This window comes from Ursus arctos, unplaced genomic scaffold, assembly GCF_023065955.2.
Source record: "Ursus arctos isolate Adak ecotype North America unplaced genomic scaffold, UrsArc2.0 scaffold_12, whole genome shotgun sequence".
NCBI lineage: Eukaryota > Metazoa > Chordata > Mammalia > Carnivora > Ursidae > Ursus > Ursus arctos.
Window position 1 is genome coordinate 53,170,942 of NW_026622786.1, and position 18,790 is coordinate 53,189,731.

Here is an 18,790-nt window from a genome sequence, read left to right on the forward strand (position 1 = left end):
TGTTAGGTCCTTCTGGGGGAAGGCGTGGGGGACGACGACTCACTCTCCACCTTGTGGTCACAGAGAGTAACTGCAGGAGAATATCTGTGCACCTTTAGAAAACGGTCTCACGGTGCACTGTGTACTTTTGACACATTTGACAAAAAGGCTCAGCATTTGCCTTTTAAGCTTTTTGGAATTTGCTTCACTAGGAGGAAATTTCTCTTTTACAAAGAAAAAATGTGGCTTAATATATATTTGCATAACGTTTCCAGTGAGATAGTAACCAACACACGAATTCACAAAGAACAAATATACACTGGTGGTTTTTAACTTAAAAATAAGCCAGTTGATGATTAGAACATGCTATTTTCAGGAGCGATAATGGGTGGAGCATATATAGATTAAAAGCATCAGTAGGGAGTAATTTTTTTAATCACTACTTGTGAGAGTAACAATAAATAGTCAAGTGCTGAAAAACAATCATTCTAAGTGGTCTTCGAATACTGACAAAATTCTTTGTCAATTTCAAGAACTATTCCTATTTTGAGTAGTTTTTTTAAGATTGAAAAATTAAAATAAAATTCCTTTGAAACACAAAACTCTCTTGGCCACATTAACTACCACAGACCCTTGAACAACAGGGGTTTGAACTACGTGGGTCCACTTAGAGGCCGGTTTTCCACAAATACAGGACAGTACTGTAAATGCATTTTTCTCTTACGATTTTTTTTAACATATTCTTTTCTCTAGCTTACTTTGTTATAAGAATATAGTATATAATATGTGTAACATACAAAAAGTGTCTTAATCCACTATTTATGTTACTGATAAGGCTTCCGGTCAACAGTAGACTATTAGTTGTTAAGTATTTGGGGAGTCAGAAGTCTGATGCAGATTTTTCACTGTGCCAGGGGCGGGGGTCGGTGCCCCTTATGCCCACAATGTTCAAGAGTCAACTATATTTCTAAATAAAAATGCAGCTTGGAGTCTCCCAAGTTTGGCTTGGTCACGTTCGGTTTTAATTCTAGGAATATCACAATTCTAAACCATACCATGAAAGTCTAGTCTGTTCAGTACTTACATATTCATGTATTTTATTCTTTTGAGTTTCCCTTTCGTGTATCAGACGGAAGGACTCATGTGGAAACACGCTCATTGGATTGCAAAGAACCATGGGGCTGGGATTTTACCAGTTCAAGGGCCAGCGCCAATGCCACCTTCCCCCCAGGAGAAGTCCATGATTTACATGCAGATAAAAGTGAACTATCTCTCTATCTTCTTTGTTCTGGGCCTTTAAGGACGCTGTCATATTCAGCCTTTTATCAGTCTTACGAATACACGCATGCAGTTACAGTTTCCTGCTAGACTGTAAATTCCTTGAGGGCAGAGTGGGTATGGAGGTGGGGAGGTCAGCCCTGAGCTCAACATGCCGGCCATAGGGTATTGCATTTAATGCTTACAACGTCACCAGGGAGAAATTTCTCCTCCCATTTTTATCAGTAGGACACTAAGGTCCCAGGTAGCCTCACTAAGATATCATAACCTGCAAAGAGGGGGACGGGGGCTCCCAGGCACCTGTGCTTGACCCTATCTGGTAAGCTCTCCCACACCCTCTGCCTCACAGAAACGAGGCCGCCCCTTCACCAGGTCCCTCCACGGGCGGAGCAAAGAGCAGGTGCCCAGTACACTCACCAAGTAACAGAACAGAGCTGAGGAAGACGCGCGCTGACGAAACGATTCAATTAGATTTCCTGGTCATAACGTGCACCTACGGCTTATTCTCGGCATCACAGGGGCACGGGCACTGGATGCCGCCACTTTTAGTGACCCACCGTACAGGCTCAGGGATATGACAACATGCAGTTCAAGGCTACTGATTTTGTGGTGCATTTGGAATTAGGGGGCGTGCCAATGCCTTCCGTTTTTTTGGCACTGCATTCTGTCTGCATGAGAAACTATTTTTCATTCCTTCGGGATAACGGGGATCCAATTATTGTGAAAAATGAAAGCAAGCAAGCCCTTAGCTAGATTCCTCAGCTTTCAGATACTGACACTGCACTCCTCCTTTTATCTAAGCTGTTGCTTCATATGCCATTTTCCTAAGACAATGGGAGAGCTAACCGAACATCGCAAATGTCACTCAGAACTCCAATTCCGTATGGAAGCGATTTCTATCCGGGGAGAGAGAGAGAGAGAGAGAGAGAGAGAGAAAGGATTCAGTATTTCTGCTGAATAAGAAATTATTTCTGTTGAACTTTAGTAGCCTCAAACCTGTTTTATTATTCAAAGGAGAAGAGGCACAGAACTGCCTGGCAGAATGAATTTATGCAGGTTCAAAGGTTTTTAGGGAAAAAAAAAAAGCAGAAAGTCAAAGAAACTGAAAAATTTACATTGTGCTTTGACTCTCCATAGAAACCTGAAGTTTCTACTGAGTTGGTGGGAACAATGTCATTCGAAGCCCAAATTAGGAGCCTCCAATTTACAAATCAGAGTTTTGGCTTCTCCTGTTTTCCAAAGGGAGCCTGAATCCCTGGCTCTCATATAAAAGGCAGCACTGGCTGCCTTGATGAGTGCCCACTCCTGCATTTTTTTAGCACAGAGGTGGAAGCTCACTGATTGAAGACATCCTTCCCTGCCCTCCCCCCCGCCCCAGGGTAGATGTGGAGGAAGAAGAATTAAAATAATGCATTATCTATGCATTTAAAAAAGACCTGATTCTGGGAAGAAAAAAATTTCTGGAAAATTAAACCACCCTACGAAAAATAAAAAGATCTTCCAATTACAGGAAAGGCCCCACACTCCTGCCACTCCAACATGTCCGCTGTTCTCTATGACACCAAGCCATACGAACCCTGGCAAGGTAAGAAGCTGGTGGTGGCCCCAAGTCTTCGGTACAGCTTGTGGACTTAACTGACAGCCCGCTCAGGCTTGGTGTCTCTTCCCAGTCCAGCCCCTACCCTTTCTGAGCATCTCAGAGCCACCATCTACAACCACTGTGACTCACTCTATACACCAGTCCCTTCGCCGCTCATATCCTTTGCCCCCAACTTTTCTTTCACCACCCTTTAGGCCCAGTGCAAATTGTTGTCTGCTTGGTGAAGCCTTCCCTGAACTTCCAGGCAAGGCTGGGGAATGCCAGAAGGAAGCATGGACTCCCGCCATGTCCCAAGTATATGTGACTGAGAGTGCCCTTGAGGATGCTGGTGTTTGCCAGCTAACAACACCAAGGATCAAGCGGAGTGGTAAGCAGGCTCCGTTTAGACAATGTGAATCCTTAGGCATGCAGAAGACCTAGAAAGCAATCTGTGCGCCCAGAGGTCCTCTCACTTATGCCTGGGAGTGCCAAGACATAATCAGAACTGCCCTTGGCCATGTCGGAATGTGTCTTGTGGAAAACTATGCCAGAGTAATTAATTTGAGCACAGAACAGGAGGGAGAAGTGTGGGTGTGAGCACCGGCCCACGGGAGCCCACCGGGTTCCTCAGAAGAAACTAGACCTTACCATGATCGCTTTCTGTTCCCGATCGACCCCAGTAGCGACGCCTCCTTTCTGGGCTGTGTGCGTGTCGTTCGATGACCGCAGCTATAAACCGAGTATTGCTGACTGCGGGAAGCAAGGACAGTTAGTCACTCTGATGTCACTATCTCTATTTTATCAAGTACATTTGTTCTGAGTAGGCTCATTCACACGTTGGGAGAGCTATTCTTTGGAGAGAGAGAATCAGTCATTTTTTTAATTGTGAGGATTAGCGGCAGTGAGAGGTCCCTAATTACAGCCTCCGACATGCATTAAGAAGATATATTCTATAGAGTCGAAGGCCAAGGTATGTATTTCTAATGGAACTCTATTTCGATAAAAAAACACTCCCCCCCGAGGTATTAAAACAACGCACACCCCGATGACTGCCTTTCTGAAATACTACTACGCTGGAAAGCACGGAGGAGGAGAAAGAAAACGCAGGGCGAGGGGTTTTAGGCCAAAGCAATTCATGCAAAAAGGAACATCATGAAATCTTTTAAGATTTTCCTAAAACAAAGCAAGCACCTACACTTATTCCTAAGGAAAATCAGGGAGGAAAAACTCCGGTCACGTCAAAGACTCTTACATTCTAATATAAGCCCAAAGGATATAAGAAAGAACGCTTATTCTGGGTTAGCCTCCTGCTGGCACATTCCACAATGAGGCAGCTTGAATACTCACTGATGCCTCTGTCCTCATGGCTGTCATCGTCCCTTTCATCTCTGTCATTCTCCAGGTTGGACATACGCACTGACATTTCTACCCATCATTAAAAAGAGAGAAACATGACTATTTAATCAAACACAATCACCCACTTTAATACCCTGTGGAGCGTCCGTTTGATGGCTGGGTGACAGCATTCCATCAAGAATGAGTCCAAACTTGGAAGACAATAAACTGATGTCCCATCTAAATATATATATAATATTTATTTTTTTTAAAGGAGGAGGGAGAGCAGGAATCAGAAAAGGGAGGACCACAAGTGAATAATCAAGAGAGACACCTGAAATTAACTTCTAAAGAAAGGAGAAAATAAGTTGATAGAGGCTAATGGATTTTTAATCCTCTACTAATGTACCTGAAACAGAAGGAAGGGGTCTAAAGCCATGGCTGACTGTACTGATAAAATGGGGTTACGAAACCCTATCAGAGGCCAGGCATAAGGTAACACCGGATGATAGTCACATCCTGATCAAGGGGAAATCTTGGTACCCAAATCTTACCAAGGGGAAGGAACTTTGTGATTAGCCCTGTTACTCAGGCAGGCCACATTACCCCAAGATCTTCCCTCCTTCCCCCTCATCAGGGTTGCAGCCACAGGGAAATATTCCAACATCGACCTGCCTGTACTGCTGCAAGGCTGAGCAAAGCAGCTCCCGACCAAGTCCAGCAAGAATGGTGAGCGAGCCTTATCCCCATAAAGGTCAGGTTAACATATCCCTGGGGACTTTTAGGGAGGCCGGGGACGGCCATTCAACGGTTTTGTCCTCGGAAGCGAGCACAGATACCATATTTAACTGTTGGTATGGAAACCACGATTGCAGATTATTCATGTTGTATCTGACTTCAATTACTTATACCATTCAAGGGATGTGATTATTGCTTTGAATTGTGTTCATTCACAGTATGTAATAACAGTGGCAACAGAACGGATTCACGGTCTTGCCACTCGTGGCCTGGGCAATCTTTGCTTCACCCGTCTGGAACAGCAGAGACAGCACATCGGAGCCGAGGGAAGCACAAAACTCCCCACTCAGCATCCCAGCTCCCCCGCCTGCCTTATTCCAGACGCGGGCCGAGGTAGGCTCACGCTGCGGAAGAGGAGAGAGCATCGAGGGATTTTCTGGGGAATCAAGACGAAGCTCGCAGGGTTTAGACACTCAAGAGTGAGCCACGGGCTAACGGAGGAAAGGGAGCTTTGGGGACTTGCGAATTCTACTCCATGGAAGCGGAAAATGCAGCGTGCTGTTCTTTTAAGCGCTTGGCAGCTTACGCCATCAGCTGCTACCCTTCCAGCCTCAGGAGGACACGAGGGAGGCTGCTGCCCCCTGGAGGAGTTTGGATTCAACTGGAACTCACCTTGGGCAGCCAGAGGAGACATGTGCTGATGACTCCGGCGATGAATCTGATGGCGGTAGGCGTACACAGCAAGGACCAGGACCATGATGCAGCCCATGATGCCTCCGGCCACGGGACCCACGGGGGCACTTTTAATCATGTTCAATGTGACCACCTCATCACCTTTGTTCAAATAAACAAACAGATGTCCCTTGTAATGATTTCTCAAGTGTGGCAGGAAGTGAGGATGGGGGTGAGATGGGAAGGAACAGAGCAAGGTGGGGTTTGGTGGAGACGAGGGCAGCTACCCTAAGTTTTGAAGGAATCAAAGAGAACCCACCAGAACATGGGAGTAGGGCCTTCCTTTAATCCCTGGTCCTCAATGTGAATGCTGGTTGCTCGGCACAGCAAGAGCACCCCTGGCAAGGACCACTAAAACCAGTGAGGAGATGAGAATCACTTAAATATGAGCTGTCCAGGTCCGAAAGCCGTGCTCCCTGGGTGTGGACTACTTTTGGAAGAGAAGCCATGTAGTACAGAGGGGAGGGCAACGCGAGCCTCTTAGCACAGATTTATTGTACCTGGTGTCCTTAATGCCAATGGATCCATCACATGACCTCTAAAAAGGATCACGTTTCAAAGCTTATGGGTTCTCTTTATTTTTATTTATTTATTTTTTTAAAGATTTTATTTATTTATTCGACAGAGATAGAGACAGCCAGCGAGAGAGGGAACACAAGCAGGGGGAGTGGGAGAGGAAGAAGCAGGCTCATAGTGGAAGAGCCTGATGTGGGGCTTGATCCCATAACGCCGGGATCACACCATGAGCCGAAGGCAGACGCTTAACCGCTGTGCCACCCAGGCGCCCCTATGGGTTCCCTTTAAAACACGATCTGCAACCCCACGCAGGAGACTGCAGGCGGACATACAAAGGGATGTCTTAGAACAAGGTCACTTCAACTGTGTCCTCACCTGGTTCAGGAGTAACATGTGAGCTCAGGACCCTTCCTCACATAGGAGGAGCTCTTCTTCTATACACAGGTTAATGTGGGGAGATGTTAAAAAAAAAAAATAAACGTTTAAGTAGCTCACCTGCCAGGTAAGCTTTAGGGCCTTGTGCCAGCTCCAGAAAGACATTGAGGAAATCTCAGCGGAGGTAGGCAGGTGCTATTTTTGAGGTCTTGGGGCCTGATCCCAGACATGTTCCTCCCTACAGGGGCCCTGTCCCCCACCCTAAGCTACCCAGACCGCATTAGATAGCTGTGGCTTCCGCTGACCCCAACACCTTAAGAACTGATTTGTAGCCACAAGACTTTGGCTTTGCAAACGTTGTAAGGGCAGGCTGCAGCAGGAGACCGACGTGCAGTGGTCACTCCACCCACCACTGGCCCTGTTCTCCTGACAGCTGGGACTCACATTCAAACCAACCCCACAGTTCAGCCACGCAGGAATCAGGCCTGATATTTCTCAGAACAAGCTTTACGGGAACGAATTCCAGGCCTGTAAAATTTGGCAGGAAACATGGCTGCTTACCCTGCACAGAATATCTAGCCAGCTTTGAAGGTAATTATCTGCCTTGGTTTTGTAACTAAAAACGACTGGCAAAGGAAACAGGAAAATAGGGTAGAGGATCATTTTTAAGAGTTGTATCCTAGTGTAGAGGCAAAAAAAAAAAAAAAAAAAAAAAAAAGTATTGAAGAATCAAAATATTCCGAGTTCCCAACAAACATACCTATTGCTCCCATGTCATCCACATAAGGACTTTTGGCTCCCACGATCCCCCCGAAGCATTCCTTCTGGGGAGCACAGTAGGATTTGTCCAGGTGAGTCTTTCCATCGCTGTCCACCATGCACCATTCACAATCCAGCACACCAAAGCAGTCCCTGCCAGAAAGACAATGCTGAGCGTTGCAGGAAGCAGGGCCGGGCAGGACAGCATATGGACTTGGGCATCAGACAGCTCTCAAGAGCTCCATTACTTACTAGGGCCGTAAGTCCTTGAGCTTTAGTTTCCTTCCCTTATAAAAGAAGACTAGCAACAGTCTGCCAGGGGATAGCTGTTTTATGTCTCTCAACAGCTTGGAAAGGAGAGAAATAAAACTGTTCTCTCTGTGGATCATACCACAAAATCCACACATCACGGATTAGTACAGGATTATCTCAAGTCATCTTAAAAGACCAAATGGCCCCAAGGTTTGTTAGATTTTGGCCTGACCCCATGTGTAGGGTCATTTAAAAGAAAAAAAAAAAAGAAGGAAGGAAACATGGTCAAATAAGTTGGGGGAAATAGTAGATAAGAAAAACAGCTTTCCTTACTGCCAATTTCTTAGAACTTTGAATATTTAAGTGCATGACTTTCTAAAAGGATACGTGCAGTGTTTCTCAAATTTAGCTGATTTTGAGTTACTGCCTGACACCCCAAATTCTTCTACCTGATACCCGACCGTTTCTTTGCTAAAACACGCACTAAACGTAGAACTGGCTGCCCCTTCCACCCTGAGTGTTTTATCAAAATGGCACCTGCAGTCGCAAGAAGCAAATCCCCCCACTGCCCCCCCCGTGTAGCCCAGCACAGCCACTCTCCCCATGACGGCTGGTCCCAAACAATCCAGAGAGGAGGGACACGGAGTAGGCGACATGTAGTTGGTGGTTCTCAAAGCTACCATGAAACCTATCTGCTCTCTAAGAAAGCCGAACTGATGAGCTATGATGTGTCACACGCAGAGCTGGGTTCTGCTTCAGGAAGCCAAGAGTACTGCCCCCTCACCCTGGCTTCTTCGGGCCATGTCCCCTCTCATTCCTTTTATTCTAAGAGTAACTTTCCCATCCCCAGATGAGATGACCAACATGCAGTACCAATGCCAAGTAGCTACAACAAGTGGAAACTGGACAACATTAAACCTGCCGGGTAAAAGGCTCATAGGAATCACTTTTGGGTCTGAAAATATCAAGAAGGAGAATGCTCAATACCAGTCGGAAAAGCTCAACGAGGCTGCTGGTCACCATTCCTTACTGGGTTCTACTCCCGCAGCCATCGTGTTGATGTAAAAGCAAGCACTGGGCAAGGCTTACCCACTCTCCATCCTCTGACTGCACCTGCTGTTGACACACTGGTGAAGGGCATCTTGCAGGCCAGGGTCAAGAGCTGTGTATGTCACTGGCTCCTGGTGGACCTCGCAGCTTGGGTTTCTAGGCAGGAGCAAGTCTGGAGGTTAGGACCAACACCACCCCCATTCCAAACTCATCCTGCCTCTGGCCCTTGATAGCATCAGACAGAGCAGGGTTTGAATCCTGGCCACTTAACAAGATGTAACCTTGGGCCAATCACTTAACCACTCTGAGCTTCAATTTGTTCATCTTTGTGTACAATAGAAATGATATATATGTGTATATAAATAAAGGAAGTCATAAATATCCCACAAAACAGGAATGTATATAATCGGAAAGTTATCTCCCTGACTTACCACTCTAAATCTTTCTTTTCTGAGGTAATCAATTTAACAGTTTAAGGAGGGTCCCTTTCGACATGTTTTTCTATGCTTAAACATACACCTGTGTATCAGTACACACAGGATTCCTTCATTTAAGTTCTACAGAAGGGATTTACCCCAATTTATTTAACTGTGTTCTTAAGATTTGTCACTAATATAAAGAATGCTAGATTAGGCGGAGGCATGTGTGCACGAGAGGTACCCACAGATTGATCACAAGGTCAATTTGAAAACGAAGAGATTTAATGTGCATAAAGCATCTAATGCATGGCAGACTCTTAGCGAATGCCTGTAACAGTCTAACAGTTTTCGCATGGACCATATATAATTGTAAACATTTTCATAGCATTTAAATGTAAACCTGAAAGAGGACTTCATTTTAAGGCTTGAAATCTGACCCAGTGAACAGTTAAGTCATTAGAATGAATCACCTTCTTATACCACAACCCAAAACAAATCTATAAAGGAGGCTCCCAGTGTGCATGTGTACAACATAGAGATTACAGACATTCTTGTAATATGTGTGTTTTACCGGTTCTCTGCATTGGTGAGGTTGCCGGTGCACTCGTTGACCTCTAGAGGGCACTCACAGGGACATTCGCATTCATTTTGTTCCATTCTGAAAGGCAAAAGGAAAATCACTATGCAGAGGGTCAATGACAAACTTTACATTGTACATGTACAAGAAGGAAAACAGAAGACATTGTGAGCTAATTAAAAGGGACAGTTAAAAAGAAAGTTAGGACCAAAGGTTTAAACATGTAATTGGTCTCAATCCATGACTCTTCGGCAAACCGCACAGCTGGAAATACCTCTATAACCAGGACCTTCTTCCTCTCCAGGACACACCCCTGTGCTGTTAATTTTGCAGATGCCCCTTCAAAATGACTGGCATCAGTTCAGATATTCAACAGTGGAGTAAAGAGAGGCCCCCATTGCATTTTTACCGGTGACAGTTGAGACAGAGCCGATCCACCATGCTACAAGCACAGAAGGCGAGAGAGTCGCACGTTTCATTGACGATGCCAACGAACGCGTTGGTTCCTGGGATTCTTGCCAGTCTGTACTTAGAACAGTGGCTGCCATGCACGAGGTTCGTCAAATCTCCCTAGAGACAATGGAGGTGTCAGAAGCGACAGACAACAATGCAAAGATTCAGTCCTACCATGGTGAAAACAACCCTTCAACAACCTGCTGAAAATAGCTTACTATGAAACTTTATTTCTGACTATAAAAGTAACATATAGCTACTGTTGAAAGCTGAAAAATAGAATTTTTTTCTTAATACCATCAGAGATCATTCCCAATTTCCATTTAACAGCTGTGTATATTTTGTTCTTTCATCTACGCTTATACAGATACAACTCTTATAGCTGTTTTTGTAAACTTTTTTTTTCTTTTAACACATTACAACATATTATAATATGAAAATAAGTGCAAGAAACAATGAAAGACAACTTTGGGTAAGGAATAGTTTAAAATGCATTCAAAGGCAAACCTAATCCACCAGAAAACATGCATTCCCTGTCCCACCTTGGATAACAAACCTCTGTTCTTCTAGAATAATAAAATTTAAAAACCAGACTTGTTAAGAGTCCAGTTTCCTGCTTCCAGAATATTCAAATATTAAATAATATTTGAACAGAATATTTAAAGAACTAAAGCAAGCATCCCTTTCTTCATTCATTCTGTAACAAGAAAATGTGATTTCCAGCTTCTCAAAACGCCCGATTCATCTACCATACAGAAAACCAAAGATTCAAGAGCAGCACTGTGAAGTTGAATATGGTCTTTCTTTTCTGCATGTGTGTCCAATGTTGCAGGCCAACCATGTAATCCCGTGCTCATTTCCATGCCAGTCATCCCTTATATGTGTGTGCTGAGGATAAGCCGAACTCTGAGAATCATGGCACCAAATGGATTCTTAGAGGTCTAGATGAATTTTCCACTGCCTAGAAGATTGCTGCCTCTACTCTATCAGCAATCATGTAGGCCTATCGTCCTGTTAGCTCCACAGGCCAGAAATGTTCCAGTTCCATTAAGAAATTACTCTAATTCATCTTCCACTAAAATTTTGCGTTTCTGAACAATTTCTCCCAGAGTAGCCTGGCTTTGTCTGAAGGCTCAGGAACTCACTGTACAAATGGTAGAAGATACAGAGGAAATCAGACTTTCCTAGAAAGGCCTTACCTGGCAGCTTCCTTCTGATCACACCCAAGTGTGTCAACGTCTCCTTTAAGGAACGTGTTCCTTAGAATGGGGTGAAGTCAAAACAGAGTAATGACGAGTTCCTTTGCTTTGAAAGCACAATCCTATTCATCTATTCATTTTTTTTCAATTTTTATTTATTTGATAGAGACAGCGAGAGAGGGAACACAAGCAAGGGGAGCATGAGAGGGAGAAGCAGGCTTCCCGCTGAGCAGGGAGCCCGATGCAGGGCTCGATCCCAGGACCCTGGAATCACAACCCGAGCTGAAGGCAGATGCTTAATGGCTGAGCCACCCAGGCGCCCCCATCTATTCATTTTTTAAACTATTCTGTTCCCCAATTGTTTTTGCAACTGCTTTTTTGAGAGCTGGATGTTCAATCAACCCAATACATCTTTAAAATTTTTAATTACACATTTAATGATATAAATACCTATTCTAAATAAAGAGCTTCCTTCTTGTGAATAACTTTTTGAATGCTGGTACTGTCATTACCCGTTTTAATTCTCTCCCAGCTAAGATTATTTGCAAATTAATAAGAATATTCGTAAGATCTTTAACCGTGTCTAGGTAGTTTGCAGTTATCTCAAATCGAATACTAGAGTACTCTAAGCTACCAAAAAAAAAGAAGTTATTTTTAAATGATCTATGTGAGAGTTCCCATCTAACTGGGTGGATGACCAAGAAATGACCTAATTTGGCCTTAGGAATGTAAGGAGGCTGCATGATCTCTAGAAGACAGGAAGAGGGGAACACATGATGCCACACATATTTACATAAGAGTGTGGGAACAGACTGCAGCAGACATTTCAAAGGGCTTCGGCTGGGTGAGTCTTTAAACAAACAAAACCAAAACAAAACAAGTGTGAGACCTTAAAACACTCACTTCTCCATTCTGGGCTTTACACTCTGTACCGGACAAGCTGGGGAGCTGGACTGAGGGCCTGCCCGGTCATTCTGTAATCCTCAGCCAATGACACCGGCCAGCAGTCCTATCCAGCTATTAACTAGGACTCTGTTTCCTATTCCATGGTGGGATGGGATGTGAGGACGCGAGGGATCAACTTACCACAAGGCTGGTGTTGAATTTGTAAAACCTTTGGACTGTTCTGTCACTGAAGCTGTTGCACAGGTTTTTCTTTACAAAGTTGGGGTGGTTCAGGATATCGTTTGCTACCAAGGGCTCCTAGCAAGGCCAAGCAGACAGAAGACACAAGCCATGTAATTCATGAGCCACAGGCTGTGGGAGCATGGAGCTTTCAGCCTTGCAACAAGTACCTTGTGGGTAATATGCTGTTGTTCCACAGGTGCGTGTCCTTTGGGGTCAATGAGGGTTGGATGTGCCACCAGATAACCCCTGTCCTCCATTATGAAGCACCTGTGCCCAAAACAAGTGGCATCCATCAGTAATACACACTTTCTACACTCTCAGAGAGCATTTATCCCGCTAGCTCCGAAACAAGTTGCATCTATCTCAGTAAAAATTCAATGAAACAAATTCACTGAAGGTCAGCTGGCAGGCAGGCAGATACGTAATTCTTTTTTTTTTTTTTTTAAGTGGGCTCCACACCCTGCATGGAGCCCAGAGTGGGGCTTGAACTCACAACCCTGAGCTCAAGACCTGAGCTGAGATCAACAGTCAGACACTTCCTGGAATGAACCACTCAGGTGCCCCAACAGATACACTATTCTTGAGCTGATAGATTACCTAGTGTACAGTTTACGATAACGAAGTGACATCTGACTCTGAGGCTACCTACTTAGTTCCTACAGAGTGTGTCCACTTAGTCCAAGGAAGATGGACTCAAAAATCTTTTGCAAGGATATGTAAGTGGCAAGTTTATTTGTTCTTCAGAGGAGGGAGACTCTGAAAGAAGTGGCCTTGGGTATTCATGGGCACAAACTTTAAACCAGCCATACAATTTCTTCTTTTGATGATAAATATATATAAAATACAACCTTCCGGGACATAAAAAAATATACTTGATGGAAACACTAAATAAGCAATGTTAGAAGTGCTCTAACCAAGACTACACGCTGCGCTATTTTACTCTGCATTCGTTGTAACAGTTTGCTATGAATGCTGCATTTCCCTATTAAGGGCCAATGAAATTCAGCAGCGATATGATGCAGGGGCCAAGAGAGCGAAATAAGAAAGCTATTTTAAAAAGCGGCCTGCATTAAATCAAGGGAATACCCTGGCTTTGATCAGACAAGTTCTTTTGAAATTAGGTGAAGACTTTTTTAGTTCCATGAGCCTCTTTCTGGGGAGATGTAAAAAGGAACAGTCCAAGTGCCTAAAATTCCCACAAAGACTTTGGCTTAATAACTAAGTTAATATCAAAAGTACCCTCCGGGTTTTCTAGCACCCAAGATCTGGGAAACCTCTAATTATTGACTCAGAGAGAAACAAGGGCTTTCAGAGAATTCTGTGCCACAGTTATTCTCCTTGTTATGAGACAAGTCTGTTTATCATGCCATGTATCATAAATGGCATGCGTCTTAGGAAAATGAAAGAACAAAAACCTTCGCAATTGAGCACCCAGGCCATGGACTGAATTTCTGGTCTTGACCATGACAGTGTGGTTGCCATTCGACCAGAGATACTAGACATCATTTTCTTCGTATTTTGCAGCTAGCTAGGAAATGGGTATCCCTGAAGGGCTTACCGGATTTTGTTGCCACCATCTTGGTTACAAACTGGTAATAAGTCCATCAGAACCTTGTAGAAGTATCTAAGTGTGAAGTCGATGCCCATTACAGCCACAGTATGCCCGGAAGATAGCTGTGTACTTCACGTGGAAAAGATCAGTGAGAAAAAGAGGCATGTCTTATTTAAAGGTAAAAGTTATGTTCAATCATAAGCACATTGTATGGTACTAGAAATACACGCCTACTGTTCCTTCCACATTTTTCACCCCTATAAAAATGATCAACTAAATGACTGATTTAGCATAATACGGAGATTTGCTGAGAGAAAAACTTAAGGCTAAAGGTAGAATTTTCTAGTAAGAATGGCCCAAAACACGGGCAGCTATGGAATATGGCTAGCCCTGACTTTAGATGTTCAGTGGCTGGACTACTCTTTGGCAAGAATATGGGAGTGGCAGGAAGAGGCATCAGTGGGAAATTGGATGCATGACTACTATGGTTCCTCCCAACAGGGAACCTCTAGACAAGGAACCTGAGCGATCCCTTTAATTATTTCCCTCATTTTATTGATAAGGAAGCTGGGATCTCATAAAGGTTAATTGACTGGTGTTAGGTCATACAAAACTCAGTAAAAAACTAGGTCTCATTTTCTATGACACTAACGTTGGCTCTACTCAAAACAAAGCTCAGATTCTAGAATGAAACTCACCTGGTTCACAGGCCAGCTCCTTCTCCAATCTAAAATGCTACCCTCAGAAAGACAAGCACCAATAGGATAAAGTTGGGTAGTACCACATGGTGCTTGCTAACCCTTTAGCTCTGGAATCAAGCAGATCTGGGGTCAAATTCTGGCCCCTCTAAGTTTCCATTGGTGTGGCTCCTCGGAGGCTACTTGACCCTTCCAAGGCCCAGTTTTCTTATGAATATCTACCTCACAAGGCTGTCACTGATCTTCAACGACCCCATGTGTTTATAGTGCTTAGAAGCAGCCTAACCTATCCAAAATACCCAATAAAAAGAAGTTATTCTAAAGAAAACCAACTTAAAGCTCAGACCTGGACAGAGAGTCAACTTATTGTTCTTCCAGAGAAATGTTAGCTATATAAGAAGCATGGGCTTCTCACTAGAAACCTTGGTTCTTTCTAATCTATAATCATGGGCATTTGGAGGGGTTTGGGTTATTTGGCCCAAATACCTTGGTGGCTGGGAATCTGCAGGGTTTACCCAATGTGGGACATTACAGGGGCCCGTCATTACTATCATCCACCTGCCTGATTTCTTATAAAGTACCAACAGAAAAATGGAGCTGTTATTGACAAAAATCTTAAAAACAGTAACCGGAAATCTCAGAAGAAACTTCCCAAAGTAAAATCATCTTTTGGAAAATAAAAACTGGGGAGTGAAATTGGCTTTGTTATGTAGACAACTGTCCCCTTCTGGTTACTGTCAACATTGATACTAACTTATATCATTCCCAACCCTCAACCCCCACCCCCAACAAAACTCCCCTGAAAACCACTTGAAGGGACCTTGACCCACAACGAAATTTCTGTCAGAGCTTTGCCGTCAACATTGTGTTTGGCAGGAGATGAAGGAGGCCCATGTTGTGGGATTATCTCTGAGAGGCTACTCCCTCAATAAGAGCTTTCTATTGCCCTGCTTGACTTATTTTACTTAGCAGAATCCCCTCCAGGTCCATCCATGTTGATGCAAATGGTGGGTATTCATCCTTTCTGATGGCTGAGTAATATTCCAAGCAGAGAAGGACAATTATCATATGTGGAACATAAGGAATAGTGTGGAGGACCACAGAGCGAAGGGAGGGAAAACTGCATGGGAAGAAATCGGAGAGGGAGACAATCCACGAGAGACTCTGGATTCCAGGAAACAAACTGAGTGTTACAGAAAGGGGGGCGGGAAGGGTAGCTGGGTGATGGCTATTAAGGAGAGCACTTGTGATGACTGGGTGTTGTATGTAAGTGATGAATCGCTGAACACTACATCACAAACTAATGACATACTATATGTTGGCTAATTGAATATTAAAAAAAAAAAATTTCTAGTGTTACTGAAGCCACTTAAATTCTACCACGGAAGAAATCCAAGACTTGGTTACCTTACATGGGATTTGTGTTTTATAGCAAATAATGTTTTACTGAAGTATCGGTCCAAAGAAGTCTAAACCTCTCTTACTTGTCCAGGAAAGAGTGAGAAGTCTAAATAGCAGGTGTCATTATGATAATATTTACCGAGTGTTCACAATTTATAGGTGCTCTGGTGGGCATCTGAGTACATCATTTCAATTGCTGCTCACAAAAACTTTATGAGGTATTATCATTTCCAGAAGACTGAAGCTTGGAAACATTAAGTATTTGGCCAAAGTCACACAGTGAATATCTAGAGGAGGCAAGACTGTAAGCTCGGTGTCTTCAACCTCAGAGCATAGGCCCCTGACCAGTATGTCACACGGCACCTCCTCAGAGATGCAGAACATTCAAGAGTTTCCAAGCCATGTTACGTGACCTATTCAATTTTCTGTGACAACGTCAGGAAGGAATTATAGTTCCCATTTTATAAATGGAAAATCAGGCTTAGAATGGCTAAAAGACTTAGACAAGATTGACCACCTTTTACTTATGATGGAGAGGCCAGTTCTGGCTCTTCCTGCAGCATGGTTGCTGACTCGGTGAAAAATGCAACTCAGGTTTTTCTGGGACAAGTTAATTTTGTTTTTAAACTCCCCCTGTATACCTGCCATCGGCTCCACTGTGATCGACATGCTGATGGAGAGGCATGCATAGTGCCCATGTAAGTCTAGCATTCATATTTTTACCTGCATTTCAAAAATGTGCAGTTACCATAGCAACTCATAGAGAATACCGTAGAAAAATCAAACCAAGCCTACATTTCAAGGTACAAAGGACCATGCTGTTTGCAGCACTTCTGTGAGATTTTCACTGCCAAAGACTCATTTGACCAGTCCCTTAATCGCTGACTACTTCGTCATCTCTGCTGGCATTAACATTCTCCAGACAAGGCACACTCAGATTCTCAGGCTATTAATAATGCTCACGGAAGAATCCCAGGGCAGTTACCAGGACAAATGAATGCTGAGTTAGAAAAGCCCCTCCCCAAGCAATCAGCTATCACTTCTGAAAACCAAGGCTGAATGAGAGTGTTTCATGACTAGGTGAACACTAGCTTAAGTTCTTTTTTCTGACCTATTAAAATGCGAGAGGGTTAAGGCAGAAATAGCATGATATTAAAAGTAATTGTCACTTATTTGGCACTCAACATTGTCAAGTACGGTGCTAAACGCTTCACGTGCATCATCTGTAATTCTCATTGTATCAGTTCAACATAGGCACCGTCACCTGTCTCATAAATGAGGCTTTGAGAACTCATGGAACATCGTCATAATACAGGTATTCAACATTTATCAAGCCCTCACCATGTGCCAGGTACCGTTCTAAGAGCTTCACGTATATTATTTAATGTAATCCCTAATCATTTGAGATAGGCCTTAATATCCCTCCTTCATAGGTGAGGGAATCAAGGCAAAAAGGAATGTGCTTACAGTCACAGAAGCAGTAAGTGGCAAATATAATTTTTCAGAGTAGGATCACATCTTAGGAGGAAGTTACATTCTCAGGTTGGCGCATGAGACCAAAATCACTGGTGATCGCCTGAAAAAAGCACCTTTCACACAGCCCATCTATCAATACACCCACTAAATGAACAGTTGCTGTGTTGACAACCAGAAGTTGCATTCTAAACTATGCTGAGTGAAAAATACACAGCTCTGAATAATAAAAGTCTGCTCAGTTATAAGGCAAATGTTCAAATGATCGAGTCCACGGGACTGCATATTGATCAAGGCAAGAGCAGATATTTATTCCTGGGATACATTCTCACTAAGGGACCAGTGGACAGAATCCAGGATTTAAGCGGCCATTTTTCATTCTTGTTAAAGTCACAAAGCTAAACTTGTATAGGTTAAGCACGTTATAAAAAGTAGCCAAATAAGGGAACTGAACTGATGGTTTTTCTAACTTGAAATCCCATCATATTTCCCTCTTGCTTCATTTGGGCTGACACCATAAATATTTATAAATCAGCTACATGAACCTTCTTCCACTCATCCAAATTTTAACAAAAACTTGTACACAAATGTAAAAGAGCGTTAAAATCTGCACCTCCCGGTGGCCACGCCCCCCCCCAGGAGAAGTACTGCATAGAAGGGAAAGATAATAGCACTTGATAACGAGCGGCAGGTGGCAGAGCCTGATGGAACAAATACCAAGTTAAGACACACACACAGGCAGTCATTCTCTTCCTGCCACCCCCGCCCCCAAGATCTGAAGCCCAGCGCTGGCCCATTGTCATTAAAGACCAAGGTGACTGCCATCTCCTCAAAGAAACCACCTTTGTTTACTTTTTTCCCAACTGATGAGAATACATGGGAGAGATGTCAAGTCTCACTATGCAGACAATAGTAGGTATATGCCTGACAGATGGTCTGTTAATGAGAACACTGAAAAGTTCTGTTCTAAATAAGTATTTCCTTGTTTATATGTGACAGAGCCACGCAGATATCGTGCCCTGCAAAGCAATCACTATTTGGCTGGCGGCAGGCCCCTGCTTTCCATGGAGACACAGGTCATGATATTGAAATTCCGACACAGTACTGCCTCCCACTTCTTGCTCCCAATGAACTTGCGTTAGAAGAATTCTCCTGAATGTCAATCATTTGATAAATAATGAGCACCAGTGAAAAGCATAAAGTTAAGCAAGAAAAATCTGTCTCCCATAAATTTTAAGGCATCATTACGGGTACCAGCCAAAATATGGGCTTTCTTGGTTGCCAGGGAAAAAAACAC

General features: G+C 43.6%; 1 protein-coding gene across 2 annotated transcripts in view; it reads right to left on the minus strand.

Annotated features, from left to right (window-relative positions):
* Positions 1-18,790, minus strand: part of CACHD1 (cache domain containing 1) — a 199,429-nt gene that overhangs the window by 6,053 nt on the left and 174,586 nt on the right. For both annotated transcript variants that reach the window (XM_026497911.4, XM_044383778.3), the window contains 10 exons: positions 13,928-14,050; positions 12,537-12,636; positions 12,328-12,444; positions 9,999-10,159; positions 9,584-9,670; positions 8,633-8,749; positions 7,293-7,444; positions 5,582-5,743; positions 4,184-4,261; positions 3,485-3,586 (listed from right to left, as the gene is read on the minus strand). In XM_026497911.4, the coding sequence (XP_026353696.1) occupies positions 3,485-3,586; positions 4,184-4,261; positions 5,582-5,743; positions 7,293-7,444; positions 8,633-8,749; positions 9,584-9,670; positions 9,999-10,159; positions 12,328-12,444; positions 12,537-12,636; positions 13,928-14,050 (1,199 nt within the window). The remainder of the gene's footprint in view (positions 1-3,484; positions 3,587-4,183; positions 4,262-5,581; positions 5,744-7,292; positions 7,445-8,632; positions 8,750-9,583; positions 9,671-9,998; positions 10,160-12,327; positions 12,445-12,536; positions 12,637-13,927; positions 14,051-18,790) is intronic.